This window comes from Folsomia candida, unplaced genomic scaffold (genome assembly GCF_002217175.1).
Source record: "Folsomia candida strain VU population unplaced genomic scaffold, ASM221717v1 Fcan01_Sc010, whole genome shotgun sequence".
NCBI lineage: Eukaryota > Metazoa > Arthropoda > Collembola > Entomobryomorpha > Isotomidae > Folsomia > Folsomia candida.
Window position 1 is genome coordinate 2,232,239 of NW_019091202.1, and position 18,663 is coordinate 2,250,901.

Here is an 18,663-nt window from a genome sequence, read left to right on the forward strand (position 1 = left end):
AAGTTTGAACTTTTAAAGCACAAAATTATGGAAAATGCAAAACTTATGGAGGTTTGAAATTGGTCGAGGTTGGGGATTTTAAATTTGGCGCCACGTCACGGCGCGGAATATGAGTTTTGCACGAAAGTATGGATGGATCTAAGATCTTATTTTAGATCCTTCATCTGCTTAGGGTCTTAGCATATTATGAAGAGCATGGTGGATTCGGTGGGCACGACGAGTACCTCAGAAGTATCCCTTGTAAGTTGGAGAAGAGAGAAGATACATATATATGTACCTGCAATCATAGATATTTTGAATAATGTCCTTATCATCGATTCCCTTCATACTTACAATCATATTCTCCACTTTTTCTGGATTCATTCCATCCCCCTTCCCATGTAAGTATTTACTAAAACCTTAAATCTTATTTTAGACAGCAGCTTAATTTTATAAGCGTTGTACAATTTATAAAAAAATATTCCTGAAATTCCTGAAATTATGGGTAATCTAAAGTTGTTGGTGGTAGTATTAGAGGGTGTTCCAGAAGTAATGCAACTTTGGTCAAATGCACATATAAACTCAACGAATGAATTTTTTAAAGCGAAATTTTGGTCAGAGAGGGACAAAGGTTAAAGCTAATTAAGTTTTGCTTCCAATGGTCCGTACACCCCTCCCGCCAAATTTGGAGACGTTTTTGTTGGGCGCTCACAATTAGTGCTTCGCCACTGTTTTGGTCACCTTTTTTGAGATTTTTGACCACATGTGTTGAAATAAGTTCAAATTTTTGACTGAAGTTTTTCGATTACAATATTTTTTCTAGGATAGGAACTAAAATTTTTCAATAGGTCTTGTATTTGACAAATTTGGGAACGTTGTTCACCTATCCCATGTTAATTGCATTTGATCCGTTTTAAGGCGGAGCGTGATACTTTGGCTTATATTTAATTTCCAGTTTTGCATAAATGGTTTTCTTGAAGGTGGGAGAGTTGTACTATGTGCAAATAAAAGCATTTTGATAATCTGAGCAGTAAATCGTCTTGTACAGGACGATCAATTTTGGTTAATTTTAATTACTTCAGGTCAAGGATTTTTTCTGCCCTCCTGCTTGCTACTTTTATTTTACTTTTGACTATATTTATAAGCTTCTAGAACCTTCTAGGATTTGATGTCCAACTTCTAAGCTTTCAAATAATGTATGGTGTTCGGTGAGAACTTCAAGTACTTCAGCGAATTTCGCTCCGACATAACAAATTTCTATCTACACGAAGTTTATTACTTTCGGGGCTGCCACACGAATGTACCGACCAGATATTTTTTGCGATTAGTCGTTTTTTGCAGCTCATACCTTAGTATAACACAACAAATCGTCACTTTTGGAATTTCTTATTTTTTAAAGTGAACACAGCTCAATTTCTTGGAGCGCGTAACCACTTTTTCGAGGTAGTGGCAGACGATGGTTGCGAGTTGCTTGGTGGTATTTGACCTCATTTTGGAACGGATAGAGATATCGACTTCTGGTTTTCGGATTCTACTAGATAAATGTGTGGACTACAATATTCACCCAATTTCGAATTTGGGGCAAATTGATACCCTTGCATATATGCATTTTACCAAAGTTGCATTACTTCCGGAACACCCTCTATCAGTGGTAAGTGTAGTTATGGGGATCACCCCGTTAACGAATTTTGAGGAACAAAGACCTTTTGACGGGTGGAATTTGGACAATGCTATCGCCAACATTTTGGTGTATTTATTTCAAGAGCATGTAAAACCTCGTAATGTAATTCATAAGTTTTGTGAAGTGTCAGGCAATTTCTCAACAGGATGGTGTACGAAAATATTTTTTTGCATTTCAAGATAATTATGTTCAATCCAGGCAAGCGTCGTAACGTTTTAATTGTACATTTTCATACTCAGGTTTGCAATATTAAAGTTAAATAACGGCGACAGAATTTGTATTTAGTTAGGCTGCAGTAAAACGGAAGTAGTTTTTAGGCTTTTAAATGATAAAATTTTAATTTGTTCCAGGCAACCTGAAAACAGCACTGGATCCAGAAGGAAATGGGCGTATTGTGCCAGTCTGTCGAAGACATGAATTAAGGGGCCTGGATGTTACGTTTCTAACCAGAAAATTGGCTGCAGTCTTAGCGTCGCTGGACTCAATTAATTCATTTAATGTCACTCTACTAAGTAAGTGATAGATACATACATACATCGCTATTAATTTTCTCCTTAAAATTGTCTCCTTAAGTTTATATTACTGTTGGTTTCTCGTTGTGTAGATGCCAACGAGTCAAGCAGTTTTATTGATACCTTGCGTGGCTCCGCATATGACGGTTTTAACGCAGTTAACCGACAAAGTAAGGCTTCCCGGCCGGAAGACCTTTTCGCCAAGGCAGGGATTACAATTTCTGCTACTTCCGGTAACTCTGACATGGACGAAGTTGCGGTACAAATTGTAGGAAAAGGAGTGTCATCAACCCCGGGTATTGTAATAGGTACCGTTGCTTCCAGAGGTATGTGCACATGCAGAAATATATTTATGTACATAGCACAAATCGGGTGCAAATTATATTTTGTATGTAATGCATTATGAATTTGTGCACTTCATAGGATTACGCCAGCCCTCCATGCTGTCGTTGTATGGTTTCTCTCTTCGCGGTGGCATCGAGTTAAATGACCACTTGTATATTTTTAGTTGCGTATCCTCACCTTGTACAGTGAACGGATTACTTGGTAAGAAATTAATTGTCCACATTTAATTAGTTTCATTGCGATGAAGTAATGGAGTGTTAACGACAAGATATATTTTGTTTTCTTAAGCAATTTTAACAAATGGAGATGTCAACGTATTGGAACTAAAGACATCCGAACCGCTGGAGAATAATCAAACCATGGTTTTTGTAAGGGGCCTGGGCGGAAACAAGGGCATTCTAGGAAAAGAGCAGTTCTCGTCTTTACCAGGAATTACCATGTTGACAGCAGTAAACTTCCCGTCGTTTCCGTTCTAGAAATTTAGTAATTTTGGCTTTGAGTTTTCATTTTTCGATTACTATAAATTTCTGTAATTTTTTGGGAAGAATTCAAAATCCGTATCAGTCAGTAGATCTATAGTTGATTGGCTTTTGTAGAATAATTACACAATTTCATAAATTTTGGAGCTGTGTACATACATATTTGTCTGTACGAAATTATGTTGATAGATTTAATCCAATAATTTACTTATAAATTGTCAATCATCGTATTAACCAGACTTGTTAAAGAGATGTTAGTCTAATAAAGAAAAACATGTATTTCAATAATATACGAATATTAATGGTAAATTTAATTTAATCTTGGTCTCCAGATACGCAATTGAACAAATTTCTTAAGTGTTTCATTATTTCTACTTTATTGTTATTGTTGTTGGTGGAAAGGATTTATCTCCAGGTAGAAATTTAATTAGCTAATTACGTACAAATTCTTAGTGGGCAATTGTATATGCATACTCCATTTGCGTGCAGTGTTAAGTTTAATGATTTACTTGCAACATAAATAGTGCAACATATTACACATGCACATACATTAAAGGAGTTTATTTTTTGCATAAATTTGATTCTAATTTTGCTTAAGTGTTACACAAATTGTAGCGTACATAAATTTCGACATGCTTTCTTGTTATAAATATTTGAAACACTGTTCCAGCAATAAATATTTGTTATAAAATTATTTTTCTGTTTGTCTATTTTTCAAGAATTTTAAATTTTTATACGGATTCTCATGTTCACTAATCTTGATCTGATCAATTTTTTATGCTTATAGAATTTTTAGAGGAAAGAAGAAATAGCAGGAGTTAGTCCAGTTTGAGAGTATGCGTAAAAATTATTTCGTACAACTTTACCGAGCGGGGGAAGCAGGGTATGGAAAACCCCCGGGGTTTTGCTATTGAAAACCCATACCCGGGGGTTTTACGGGTAGTCTTTGGGGATAAACTGAGTCCGTGTCTTATGTACTCATCCTCAGTTGGGAAAATAATTTGCTTTTTCAGAAATTTTGCAGAAAAGCTGCTTATTAATTAGCTTACTAGCTTATTAATTTGTAGAATAATTAGTAATGTCCTGTTATCATACTTTATTAAATTTGAAAACCCCGACTACCCCGACTATCCGTGGGTATTTTGACCCTATCTCGGGTAGGCTACCTGGCTCACTAGTTACACGTCCCTTCATTTTCCGAAATTAATTTTACCTCCTTGCTAATAAATTAATAGTTATATCAGATGAATATTTACATATATATGTACGTTTTCATGTAAAATCTATTTTTATTTATGAGAATGGAAAAACAATGATGTATTTACATATTTATATTTTACTTCAAACTTTGAAAAATAAAGCCATATAAAATTTATTTAGTTAGAAAGATCAATCTCTTCCGATGGACGTTGTCCGGTCTTAATCCCGCAACCCACGACTTGGTTGCTATGACAACCACGGAGAAAATTATTATTGAGGCTCCAACCGCACTATGAAAAATATTAAAATGTGTCATACATAATTAAAGTCTGTCATTACAACCTTCCATACAGTCCATTTCGAGTTCACTAGTAGTTGTAAAATCTACTCTTAAAAATAATGTTCTAGTTTTGAAAAGCAATTGCAGTCACCAACTTAAATTAAATAAGCTATACTACATCCAGAGTAAACTTTACTTGATTAAGGGTAACGGTTATGCTGGATTTGGTATCGTTTACTTAACATGTAAATTACATAATGTAATTTACATAGATTGCACTTATTTTTAAAAAGGGAAACATTATTTTTAAGAGTTTCCTTACGAATAAACATCCGGATAAATGCTGAAGAACTGCAACTGCCATAAATACGCGAATAACACCTCGCTACTCCGGATCACGGCGACGGGGCCGGCATTCTCATATTTTAGCGCCATTATGATCCCTATCTGTCCAAGGAATGTCATCAGACCCAAACATCCGAGCAAGCTCCAGACCCAAATTGTATCTGGAACCTTCAGCACGTCCAAAGCCCACCCCATGGCGCCACTCTGCCCCACCCCCCAACCACCCCCGACGAGCAGCATAAGCGAAAAATGGGTCTGTCTGATGTTCCGCATTAAAATGAGCAACGCCGACCCACACGCCAGGGACACCACGGCCAAAAGCACGCCAATCCACACCTGTTCAAAAAGTATTCAAAATTCATTCGATTGACAATTTGGAAAGCATTATTCATCTATTCTAAATTAGAAAATAAAGATTTATTCATTATTCATTTTGCATTAATTTAAATTTATCTCAAATTCGCCTTATTAGTGATGTTTCTCAATAACCCTATGTATTTCGCATAGCATAAAAATACTAATTCATGCTTCTTGAATATGAAATGAATAAATATTTATTCAATATTCATTCATTCAAAAATTTGGGAAAAATTATTCACCCATTATTCATGAATTATAAATGAATTGTTGTTGAACAATGACTGACTAGTTTTTCATTCTCTATTCATTAAATGAATATGAACAGGTATGCTCTTATCCTGACCTTTGCATCGTCCGGTGTCCCACTCGTGAGTAGGGGTGGCCGGGCAATGACCATGACGCCAAGCACGGTCAAAATCGCGACACAGATCGAGACGACTGAACATTTTTCGCCGAGACAGAAATGGGCGAGGATGGCGACGAGGACGGGCGACGAGAACGACACGACTGAAGCGTCCGCCAAAGTGATGTACTCGAGGGAGTAGAAGCGGAAAATTATTGAAGAACAGCCGGAAATTCCTTGAAGCTGCAAAATCATAGTTGGATACACTCTTAAAAATCATGTTATCTTTTTGACAAATAAGTAACTGCACCCTGAATTCTGGATTAATTAAACTATAGTAAATCCAGAGTAACGTTAAATTCATAAAGAGATAAGGATTTAGTGTAGTTTAGTTAATACAGAATTCATGGTGGACTTACTTATTTGTCAAAAAGATAACATGATTTTTAAGAGTGTGAATTTGAATATATTGCAAAATTTTGAAAATCTGGCTCACCACGTATGCTAAGCAATGTTTTAAGTTTTTCACATTGCTCATCGGCCAAACCGAGTCGAACACGGGTTCCGAAGTGCAAAAATGGTAATAAATAGAAATCGGGATGGCTGGCGCTAGAATGCCGACGTAACGCCAGATAGTGACACAAATCGGGTGATAATCGTACTGCTCTCGGAGAACTGAACAAAAAAAATATGAATTTGTAGACATTTTGAGATACATAGTGTTTGCAGTAAATTGGGGAACATTTGAGAACCAAATTTCGAGATGCACAACTTCGCAAATGAATTTTGAAGCCAAATTTTTTTCCGATTTTTTTTGGGTTAAATTTAATGCCCCACTTATTTAGCTGAAATTTGCCACTTGATAAGATGGGACCTCCCACCGGATGAACTTTCCACTATATATGATTTCAGAACCAATTAATTAGCTATTTTTCTAATCTGGATGCGAACGAATATACACGTAAATATTCGAAACGAATGCCCCCAATATTTCCCTACAATTACTACACTCTTAGCAAAACTTTATTGAATCATCGCCAAACGAGCCTACATGACTTAACCAAATTGTGATAATATTTACCCCACATTGTGACAAATCTTCCCCACAATGTGTAAACGTAACACTGGATAGTGAGGATTTAATACATTGTGGGGAAGATTTGTCACAATGTGGGGTAAATATTATCACAATTTGGTTAAGTCATGTAGGCTCGTTTGGTGATGATTCAATAAAGTTTTGCTAAGAGTGTAGAAATAAATATATTGCTGACAAATTTCGCAAAATCTCCATGCATTTAAGTAAACAATTTTGTCGAATTTGTATTTAAGCAAATATTTAATATTCCAGACTGCATTATCTTGCTAAATATGTATTGTATGTGAGCAAGTTGACCTCACCTTTAGCGAGGAGTAAAGTAAGTGAGAAACAGAGGGAGGATAGCACTCCGAAAATAATCCCCCCGAATTTTCTCCACCCCTCCTTCCCCGTCTGGGTAGTAGACTTCTTCACTGTTTTATTATCTGTATTCGGTTGTTTCGATTTCTCCTGGTCCAAAACGATGCCACAGTTTCGTACAGGAGAGATTGAAATCTAACATACATAAAATATGTTCCTAAATCATGTTACATAAATTAGCACACTCTAAATAATATGGTAACAATCCGCCGAGGACTACATATTGTCCTCTATTTTTTTGTAGTTATCAGGGTAAGGAGAAGCCCGTAGTTTTACAAAACGCATTTTGCGGGTAGTCGGGGTTCGAAGTGAAAACTGGGTCAGTGTATTAAGTTATGGAAATAATCTGCTTTTTCAGTAATTTCGCAACAAAACAGCTTACTAACTAAATTTTAAATACTAATTAATTTGTAGAATTGTTAGCAATGCCCTGTTCAAACTTTATTAAGTTTCAAGACCCCGACTACCCGTAGGAATTGCTAATATTTTCTACCCCAAAACCCACAAAACCCCAATACCCAAAAACCAAGGGTAGCATACCCTTATAATTCCTACAGGGACTTCTATCGCCAAGAAAAAATAAGCCATAAACTAATGCAGCAAATCAACCTGACAAGAATTAAGGTGTAATGTACCGTCTCCGCTCCTAGAATCGGATCTCTTGGTACGATCACACTTAACACGTCGCCATCGTCCTTCGTTGCGCCCAGGTTGTCGTGACCGCTTCGGATGGGTTCCTTAACGTTCCCCGCGCTCGAGGGGAAATGCACGTTTGTTGGGGCTGAGTTTGACATAATGATTGAGTTTTAAAAAAATCACAAACTTTTCACAAATGTTACACACATCTTAATTTGTGCTCACTTTTGGTTAAAATATATTTATGAAAACTTGACCAATACTTGTCCCAGTAAGCTGGCAAATTAAATATGTATGCATATACCAACCAGTCTGGCCCATCTCTGTCCTCATTCTTGCTGCATGCTTTTAAAAATTTCCATTGAGCCAGGTGGCCCAAGTATCGTGGTTTATACATGCATACATATGCACATATTTATTTGCAAGCACGTGTTCCACGAATGCCCATAAAATTTGCGGCTGTAGAAAAAACTCTATTTGTCGATGTCCACCTCAAACTTGTTTAATCAGATTGAATAAAGGTACACACATACATTTGCAGTTACATATTTATGTATTAAATATATGTATAACTTACATATGCATATATTTGCAACTGCACAATCACAGAAATACATATGTAGTATAAATCTTACACTATCCTCAGCCACCTCAATTACTACATATTTACTACTAGTAAAGATGTGCCATAAAAGCTCAGATATTTTATGCCCGACGAATAAATCTCTGCTCAAGGACAGGTCGCATATACATAAGTATCTGTGAATATTTAACCTGCATCAGGTCAAGAACTATGACGTCAGGGGAAGTTTAGTGAATAATTTATAAAGTCAAAATTTTTTAGCAAACGTGTTAATTCATGGCATAAATTCCAAACTGCTTTGTAAATATGTACATGCATTTACATGTGCCAAATCCTAAGTATGTATCTGCAGGTATGAATGTATCTATGCACATACATACATACATATGTATTTATATGTATCAACATTACCATGAGAAGTTCAAAAGTACTACAAGTATTTATTAAAAGTATAAAAGTTCCGGTAATGTCCATGCAGCCACTGCTACATACGTGCGCACATATCTATCTACTTATATTCGTAAGAATTTCAAGAAAAATTAAGTCTGCAATTTATCAACGTTATGCCAAACGTAATAGGTATTATGTACATAGATATATACATACCTACCAATGTAAATACTCGATGGTGTTGTCACAACACTATTGTGAAGCACAAGAAGAAGGAAAGTCACACGAGTTCCAGTACAAGAGATGTAATTCATCTTTAAATGATTTACAAACATTGACACTTTCAATGAACCTACTTCCTACTTCCTTCTGCACTTCACGACAAAGTCATTCCCCAATTTTGGAAAAATGGAGGCTACCAATTCATAAAAAGTAGAGGATTCCATCAACCCGTCACATTTGCAGGTTTCTCCTCCATGCCCACAATCCCCAGATCGTTTCGTACCATTGTACCGAAACTGCGCCTCGGTCGGCATCGGAATATCTAAATGCTGCAGCGTCTCGCACGGCGGATTCGCCCTGGATAAGAAGGAGTCGTGTAGAAAGGGGAAGATGGTCTCAAAATGGAAATTATCTGAGTATTCCTTAAATTCTTTATTGTGTCTCTTCTCCTTTCCGATAATTAACCTCTCCAAGACTGGAAACTGTTTTGGGTAGGCCAGCCTCACCCCAGTATTCTTGTCCTCTGTGGCAAACCGGAAGTAAAGGTTCGGTTGGAGCCATAGCTGTCCACAAGATATTTTTTTCATTTGACTTAAAAAGTGATTCTTCATTTGCACCAAATCCTAAAATCAATGCTTTTCCATCACTTATTTTTTATTGTTTTTTATCTCAAATTTCCCTTATTTGATTGACTTCTCAAAATACCCCGCGTACAGAACACAGGGTGAAAAATGAATCTATATTATAAGCTGGAAATGTCTGTCGGCAACGGAAGTGTTCCGCAACGGAAGTGAAAGTAAAGAAAGTCAGGTTTAGATGGCGCGAATTTTAAAATTAAATTAAATAACAAAAATAATAATAGTCAGATTATATGTAGTTATCTTGGGATGGTTGTTTAACGGTGGTTATCTACTCCAGATAAACACCATCAAATATGAGATATATATGTAAATGTTCAACATATTTAGAATATTCAGAATCTGTTAACTATTCTATACTTTCACTTCCGCCGCGGAACACTTGCTTTCACTTCCGTTGTCAACAGACATTTCCAGCCTATAATTTACGCCCGGTGGATGACGGGCTTATACGCTTGTAAGGAATAAAATTGTTCATTCATTCTTCATGAAAATGAAATAAGTAAATACTTGTCAATATTCATTCATTAAAAAATACTGAAAAAAGTATGCACTCCTTTTCCTTAAATTCGGCTAATAATGAATAAATAATTTCTTCATTGAATGAAGGTGAACGGGCCATACATACATACCCCATCCCGAAGGAAATCATGACTCCTCCTAATCTCGAAAACTTTTAATTTCGGGAGAATCGGGAACTCAAATGTTGCCGTCGAAATCGGTCCAGGCCTCATATTGGTGACCCAACGAATGGCGAAGTGCTCTAAAGTGGGTGAAAGTCTGGTCAGAAGTTCGGGACAGGTCCGTTCAGAAAATAAGGTTAGATTGACCTCAAGTTGGGTCAAGGTCACGGGAAGGTTTAATGGGAGTTTTGGGGTCGAGAAATTAATCGAGGCCCCATCCGTCCTTCGAACGCAGAGTTTCCTCAATTTAGCGGGAACTTGAGACATATCGAAACTTATGGTGTTCTCCAACTTGAGGACTTCCAGGTTTGGAAATATTTTAATCAATGGGGGCATAATTACTTGAGAAACTTGCATTTGCAAAAGAGCCGCTCTTCTTCTGGGGTGAAATTCCGCCACAGTCGGGTGCGGTCTTACCGAGAATTTGGTAACATTCGGAAAATCGCGGTAATAAGTGGAAACCAATTTGGCGAAATTTACCAAATAGTCTGGGCTCATGCTGTGCCAAAATGTGGGGCATAACTCGAGCGATTTCAAATTTTTTAGGGTTTTGCACACTTCAAAAATTTGTCCCGGAATGGGGGACGAGTACGCTACGAGGACGAGATCTATCTTTAAGGAGGTCACCTTTTTAGAGTTGGCGGTCAAAAATGGTTTCAAATCTTCCAGAAAATCGCCTATTTCGGCGGTAGTTTCGAGTAGGAGGGACACATTCAGTTTTTTGTGACAATGACGATGCCGAACCGACATTGTTTGAAGGTAAGTCGAAAAATTTGATTTCCTTAGAGTGGCCTCAGTTCGAGATAGGAGGACGATCCGAGCTTCCCTTTCCCATGTTGAATTGACCTGGGTGCACGAGATGAGGCCAGATGTCGGCAGAAAGGTCATCACGGAACGGATAATCTGTCCGTGAATGGAAATAGGGTTTAACTTTTGGTTCATTTTAATGGGCGTACTCAATTATCATTTCAGAGTGACAATAATGAAAACCGGAATCACTTCACACCCCTATAATTTTGATTTGGATAAGATTCTCAGCGTTTGTAGAGCTGATTTTTCTGAGTCCAACGGTGGAAGTCCGGCGTTTCTACTCCACCCCCTCGCGGAGTGGGAGGAGCTCAAAGTTGGAAAAATCGCTCTAGTCTGCGATTTTTAGCTCAAAGGTGTATCATTATTTTTGAATGCGGTTTTCGCCAAACGTTTCCTAATTCTTTTCCCTACAACCCTATTCGAGCGTTTTTGTCAGTTCTCAAAACGAAGGTCACGGTTTTGGACTAAAAATAGGGAAAGGTCAAATCTCATATAACCCCACATGTGGGGTCATATGAGATACCATTGAAAAGGTCTCCGCGAGAGGATTCAGAATATATATACTTTGTTTGGTATATGACCACTCCCTGATGTTCCAGAGACAAAAACGTTTTTGAGTTTCTGCCTATTCTATTGCCATGTTAGCTCCCAATCTCCTGCTGTGTTAAATTCTGGAGAATTTCAGATTCGTGTTCTCGCGCATATTTCAGACCTGGGGGACCCTAAACCATGAAATATCGCCATTATATGATGTTTAGCATAATTTGTTGTGGTTTCTGCACACGTTCTCGTCATTAAAAAAAGCCGAAAATCCTGAAAAAAGTTCCAAGTCCAAAATCGTGAAATCTGTTTTAAGAATTTCAAAAAACGCTCGAAAAGGGTTGTAGGGAAAAAAATTAGGAAGCGTTTGGCGAAAACCGCATTAAGAAATATTGACCCACCTTTGAGCTAAAAATCGCAGACTAGAGCGATTTTTCCAACTTTGAGCTCCTCCCACTCCGCGAGGGGGTGGAGTAGAAACGCCAGACTTCGACCGTTGGCCTCAGAAAAATCGGCTCTACAAACGCTGAGAATCTTATCCAAATCAAAATTGTGGGTGTGTGAAGTGATTCCGGTTTTCATTATTGACACTCTTCAACTAACTTAGTAAGTTTGCAAAGCTAAATAAATTATTTCGTGAGGAGATTCGTATAGTTTGGTTGAGGCGAGTACACTGAATTTATTCAGGCAAAAATTAATTTATTGTGTGTATTTATTCATTTACCTCTGGCAAGCTTACTGCAAGATTTGGGTGCTCCATTTTTGGAAATTATGTAGGTATGGGAACACACTAAACATGTGTAAAATTCTTATTTATATGTAAGGACGGGTTTATATGTATAATGGTACTAAAAATTTGGTAATTTGTACAAATCAAAAAATTGTGTAATGCATAGATGAAAAATAAATCTTACCCTTTCACTTGACTATATTTTACCAGACCAAAATAATACGAGCTGGGTCTGTGTCATTTCGTGAAGTGACACAAAGGATCGAAAGTATGAGTAAAGTGGCTGGTTGAGCATGTACATACAATTTATGTAACCCATTCCTATTTTTAGTTTTCTGTAATCCGAATTTTCCATAATTCCAGTAAGTTTTGTACACCCAAAGTGTCTAATTTACATTTCAAGAAAGGGTTATTCCTTGAATTAGCATTTTTTTTATAGCAAGTAACTTGCAAGGATTTTATTTGTCATTTACCAAACTGCCTGTCTCTTGATAATCAAACATGTATCAAATCTGGTCTGCAAGAATGAGACTGATTAACACGATTCTAATATGTACCTATAGATAGTTATTTTGGCGTTTATGCATTGCAAAGAATTTCATATTTTCTAATCTAATGGAAATATATGCATACACTAGCGTATAGCCCGGCCAAGGCCGGGTTCTAGGGTTCCAGTGGGGGGGTGTGCCCAAAGCGAAAAATTCGTCATACTATACTTTAAATAATTCCCACTGGAGACTTTGTCATACCACATGCATACATCAGAGTGAGGGTTTGCCCAAGTCATGCTGCATTTTAATTAATCTGGTCACAGTACAATTTGATTTCCCCCTGTCGGAGTAGTTGAATAGCTAATTACTTAAATTCCCGTCGCGTGGGAGTAACTGCATAGCTAACTATTTAAATTCCCACGCTTCACGCTCCCGTTAAGTTCCATAAACCCCGTTAGCTTCTACAATTAACGCCAAGCTATTGACGGATTCGGATTCAGCGTCAAAAATATATCCAAATTGATATGCGACATCACGAATACGCCATATTTGGACACCACGGTCACGGCAAGGTCACGCGGGCCTCGGAGGTCAAAACCATTAACGGCGTTGGATTTAGTGTCAAAAATACATTCGAATTGATATGCGACATCACGAATAAGCCATATTTACCCCCTACGGTCACAGGAAGGTCACGCGGGCCTCGGAGGTCAAAACCATTAACGGCGTTGGATTTAGCGTCAAAAATACATTCGAATTGATATGCGACATCACGAATAAGCCATATTTACCCCCCACGGTCACGGGAAGGTCACAGGGGCCTCGGAGGTCAAAACCATTAACGGCGTTGGATTTAGCGTCAAAAATACATTCGAATTGATATGCCACTCGTTGCAGGTGGAGTGTCTCAAACTAAAATAATTAATTAATAGTGTTTATCAAGATCACTTATCATGATAACCACTATTGATGAGTGATGTGATGTATGTATGTATGTATAATGCACACTCAATTTACTTGCACACTGTTTATATATTAAAACATTTAATTTGAGTTTGATGGCAAGTGTACGTACGCGAAAGTCACGTGCAGGCGAAGTGAGACTCATGCAGAAAATTCATGCATGCAGTTTTTGCTCCGCTTTCCTCTTTGTCTCCTCTACGGGGCAACTTGCATTGAGAGCCACAGGGACTCAGTCAGCGACTTAACACTAACGCTTTATTAGAGTGGATATGTATTTATTTAGGGTTTCTTCATTTCATGGAAAAGCGTATGCAGAATGGAAAGCGTAGCTTAGAAAAGTTGACCTTCTGCGTAAATATTTCTACTCTTCACAAATATCTCGGCAACCTTTTTTCTCCCTTCTACCTTTATTTAGTGCCCTTAAATTTCAGCCAATGCACGTGCACAATATAAGTACCCTGGTTGAAATGTCTGTGCCGAATTCTGCAGGAGTAGCCACAACTCCTATGCATAAATCATTATGCACATAATTTTGTGTAGGTTTATGCACAATTTGACAAACAATCATGCCGACCAACTTATGCAGAAAATTATAAGCATAATTATGCATAGAACTTATGTCGAGTTTATCATCAGAACCAAGAATTGTGCAGTGGGTCGTGTCCACAATTGAATTTGGCGCTTGATTACATGTGTCTCGCATTGCCCAATAATTATCCAAATTACTCGCCCGCTCCACCTATCGGCTTTTTGGGGTACAATGTTGCATTTTTCGCCGCTAGATGGTGATTTTGGCATTTCTTCCCAAAACGTTATGCAAAGGTGTGACAGCGACTAAAACGTTTCAACGCACTGCTAGCACGTTTTTAGGTCACTTCGCGTACCTTTATCGAGAATGGTTGTGTGGAAATTTTGTTCCGCTCTACAGCAAAAAAAAATAACGCATTTGTTTTCAAAAGTATTTGTGTTGTTTATCACGCTGACTTTGAAATTGATGTTCAAAGTATTTCAAGCCAATTAATCGTCAATTTAGGCAATAACCCAGGCGCCAATTTTGGAAAAAGAAATTTCGTTTCGTTTCGGGTTTTCAAGGTGAGTTAAAATAATAAATTGTTTACAAACTATTCTATGGTTTGTTCAAGCATTATCTTTCCGAACAAATTGTGTGAATAGCCGAATTAATCGAATTTTGTAAACTTTTGTTTTGATTATCAAAACTCGCGCTCAAATTTGTAAGTCTCGCATTGCTCCTATTTCCCTCATTTCAGGACGGATAAGGCAAGAATTGAATTCTATCTAAAACTACGATTGTTGTTTACAATTTTTATAAAGATCAAACAAGTGGTATTTACAATAGTTCATATTTTGCAGTGTCGATCGTTCCACAGCACTGCCAACAGCAGTTGTGACTTCCAAATCCTCTGGCTTCTTTCTGCTCCGTCGTAGTCTCCACTAGGTAAGTGATTCATAAATAAATCATCAGCTTTATGATTGTCCCTTTGCATCATACTAAATTTAACTGCATTTATATTATAGGAATTCATAACTCCCTGTGTGTCACCTTAGCCTAATACATGCTTAAGACTAAGGCTAAGCTAAAAGTGAGTATCTGTTCTATGATTATTTTTTTGCTGGGCTAAATATTTTGTTTACAATTTGATACTAACAGCAATCTGTAAATTTAAGGATCGACGACTGTAGCTTGCGCTACACCCTAGGCCGAAGTGGCTTAGTTTCCATTCTCCTCCCCCACATTTTGAGACTTAATTACCAGCCTACGCTCCCCCTGAGGCCAGTCCCTTTCATTTTCATTCTTCGCCCATCTTTGAGGCTTCGGTGATTTTTTAATTGAAAGGCGTCAATCACCTTTGAGACCAACTTTTAGAGGCTTCGGCCAACTTTGAGACCAACTTTTAGAGGCTTCGACCAACTTTGAGACTAACTTTGAGACCAACATTGAGAGGCTTCGGTCATTTATTAATTAATTTCCTAATCTATACAACGGACTGAATTAGTAACAATGAGCAGAAGGAAACAGACCTTCGTTGTAAGAGATGATGCTTCGCAGTCCCAGAATGACATGGGTGCACCATCGCCTAAACGATCAAAAGATGCTGCACGAAAGCGACTAGAGAGAGAAAATGAAAGCGAAGAGCAGACTGCGGCTCGACATCTCACGAACTCCCGAAGTTATGCAAAATCTAGGGAAAACGAAACTGTCCCCGAGACTTTAGCAAGGCTAGAACGGCGGAGAACTAATCGAATTAATGCAGCTGATCGCAGAATACAAGCTACTTGCCGAATGGCATTAATCAACGAAATAGACGAGTCTCAATTTCCCTTACACAATATTGGACAATTTGATGTTATTTGCAATGACTGCAATGCTATTCATTTTGAAAACGAAAGAGCAGGAGATGGAAAATTTACTGTTTGTTGTAATAAGGGTAAAGTAAAATTACCCGAAATTCAGACCAATGATTACATTAAGGGATTGTTGACAGGAACAGACCCTGATTCAAAGCACTTTTTTGATAACATCCGATCCTATAATAGTGCATTTGGTTTTGCATCTGTTGGAGCTCAAATTAGAGCACCTCCAGGTTTCGGCCCGTACTGCTTTAGAATCCATGGTCAAATATACCATAGAACAGGAACATTACATCCTGAAGGGAGTGAACCTAGGAAGTATGCTCAAATTTATATTCTTGATCAAGAACAAGCTACTGCCCAGAGAATGAATCAACCAGCCAACGCAAGTTGTAAAGAGCGCATAATGACAAAATTATTTGATATAATGCAGCACAATGATCTTGCAAAAGCATACAAAATGTTATATGAAGTTGAACAGGAGGAGAAAGATAAGGCAGCTCGCGAAGGACGAGTAGAAAATCAGATTTCGATGGCCATTTTACAAAACCGAAATTCTGATCCAAGGCGATATAATTTCCAACGGAGCAATGAAGTTGCAGTTATTTTTAGCAACACAGATGGAGAACCCCCACTAGAAAGAGATCTATTGGTTCACCTAAGATCAAGAGGACAAAATGTTCATGGAACTAAAAGAATTAGCATTCTCCATAAAAATTTAGATTCGATGACATATCCAATTTTTTATCCTAATGCGGAACAAGGTTGGGGTGAAGATTTGACCCTGATTAATACTGGCAATACGAGAAGAAACAAAGCAAGAGTGGCTGATGAACTTGCAGCCGACTTGGCAATTTTTAATCCTGCTGAAGCCCCTGTAGCAACTAATAAGCGGAAACGTGTAACTTTGAAAATGTATTATTCGTATTTATTCTCGATTAGAAATCAGTTTAGTCCGATTCTAAGCGGCGGAAAACTAACTCAACAATATTTTGTTGATGCATATGTGAAAGCAGAGGCTAACGATTTAAATTACATCAGACACCATCAAGGTGATCTACGAGCTGATTCATATTCATCATTAATAGATCATGTTTCTGAAGCTCATGATGCAATACCTGGAAAAAGAATTATTTTGCCCTCAACATTTGAAGGGAGCCCGAGAAATATGAATCAAAAATACCAAGATGCAATGACTATTGTTCGCAAGTTTGGGAAATTTGTTTGTCACAATGACTTGCAATCCGAAATGGGATGAGATAGTTCAAAATTTAAGAACCGGAGAGCGAGCAGAAAATAGACCCGATTTAGTAGCTAGAGTGTTTAAACTCAAACTGAAAGAACTTCTTGATGATTTGATCGAAAAACAAGTCTTTGGTACAGTTTTGGCTAAAGTGCATGTTATCGAATTTCAGAAACGAGGTTTACCTCATGCTCACATTTTGATTATCTTGAAACTGGAAGATAAACCTAGAACAGCGACGTTGATTGACAAAATTGTTAAAGCAGAAATTCCCAATAAAGATACACATCCACGACTATTTGAGGTTGTGACAAAAAATATGATTCATGGCCCGTGCAATAAGCCAGGATCTAGATCACCATGTTTAATAACTGGACTTAAACCTAAATGTTGTAAAGGATTTCCAAAGCCTTTCCAATCAGAAACACAAAACAATGTCAATGGTTATCCAGCATATCAAAGACGAAATTTAGGTACCGTGGTACTCGACAACCAAACTGAAATTAATAACAACTGGGTTGTCCCTTACAACCCTTATTTAAGTTTGAAATACAATTGTCATGTTAACGTGGAAGTGTGTGCATCTATAAAAAGTGTTAAATACCTCTTTAAATATGCCTACAAAGGACATGATTGTGCTAATGCACAAATAAGTATCGATGAAGTACAGACGCATGTCGATTCAAGATACGTCAGCCCACCTGAAGCGGCCTGGCGAATTTTTAAATTTAAAATGCAAGATCAAAGTCATTATGCAGGATCAAAGCATCAGTCACATTTGATCCTGATGAAATTGACGAAGCAATTCAAAAAGCTGAACATAGAGATTCGACCTTGATGGCTTGGTTCAAGCTAAATCAGACAAAACATGAAGCTCGAAATTTTAAGTATCATGAAATTCCAGAGCATTATGTATTTAATGCAAAATGTCAGTGGGTGATTCGCCAAAGAGGACAAGAAACGACAATTGGTCGAATGTATCCCGTAAATATGAGAGACACTGAAAGGTACTTCTTGAGATTATTACTTTTACACGTAACAGGGGCAACGTCTTTTGATGCCCTCAGAACATTTAATGGACAAATATTTCCGACATTTTATGAAGCCGCATTGGCTAGAGGACTTACTATGAATGAAAGCGTTTGGGATGACACTCTTAACGATGCAGCATATTCCTCTATGCCAAGACAACTCAGAGAGTTATTTGCATATATTTGCGTGTTCGGGGGTTTCGCTGATGCTAGAGATCTCTGGAGTAAGCATAGAGAAAATTTAGTCGAAGACTTTGCTAGAGTTCACGGTCATCCTCCTGGATCCACGTGCGAAGGCTGTGATAATTACACCCTGAGAGATATTCAAGATAATTGATTGGCCATGAACATAA

At 37.7% G+C, this 18,663-nt stretch overlaps 3 protein-coding genes across 4 annotated transcripts; 2 read left to right on the plus strand and 1 right to left on the minus strand.

The window, feature by feature from the left end:
• The first annotated feature begins 301 nt into the window (after positions 1-301).
• Positions 302-3,142, plus strand: LOC118436813. The gene is made up of 5 exons (XM_035855438.1): positions 302-380; positions 2,011-2,172; positions 2,265-2,498; positions 2,596-2,718; positions 2,806-3,142. Exons 1-5 carry the CDS (start codon positions 302-304, stop codon positions 2,991-2,993), a joined length of 786 nt encoding a protein of 261 aa, XP_035711331.1. The 3' UTR covers positions 2,994-3,142.
• A 413-nt stretch (positions 3,143-3,555) lies between these two features.
• LOC110854724 (solute carrier family 35 member G1) lies at positions 3,556-8,028 on the minus strand. Of its 2 annotated transcripts, XM_035855506.1 has the most exons (7): positions 7,842-8,028; positions 7,616-7,761; positions 6,923-7,115; positions 6,021-6,199; positions 5,525-5,767; positions 4,799-5,157; positions 3,556-4,486 (listed from the first exon to the last, which is right to left on the minus strand). In XM_035855506.1, the coding sequence occupies exons 1-7, from the start codon at positions 8,011-8,013 to the stop codon at positions 4,369-4,371; spliced, it is 1,410 nt and encodes a 469-aa protein (XP_035711399.1). In that variant the 5' UTR covers positions 8,014-8,028; the 3' UTR covers positions 3,556-4,368. The 2 variants fall into 2 exon arrangements, with proteins under 2 accessions (XP_035711399.1, XP_021958875.2); XM_022103183.2 differs by having other exon boundaries at positions 7,616-7,939.
• Positions 8,029-15,686: 7,658 nt separating this feature from the next.
• On the plus strand, positions 15,687-18,647 carry LOC110854786. Its single transcript, XM_022103232.1, has 4 exons — positions 15,687-17,258; positions 17,452-17,855; positions 18,038-18,286; positions 18,347-18,647. Exons 1-4 carry the CDS (start codon positions 15,687-15,689, stop codon positions 18,645-18,647), a joined length of 2,526 nt encoding a protein of 841 aa, XP_021958924.1.
• Positions 18,648-18,663: the final 16 nt, after the last annotated feature.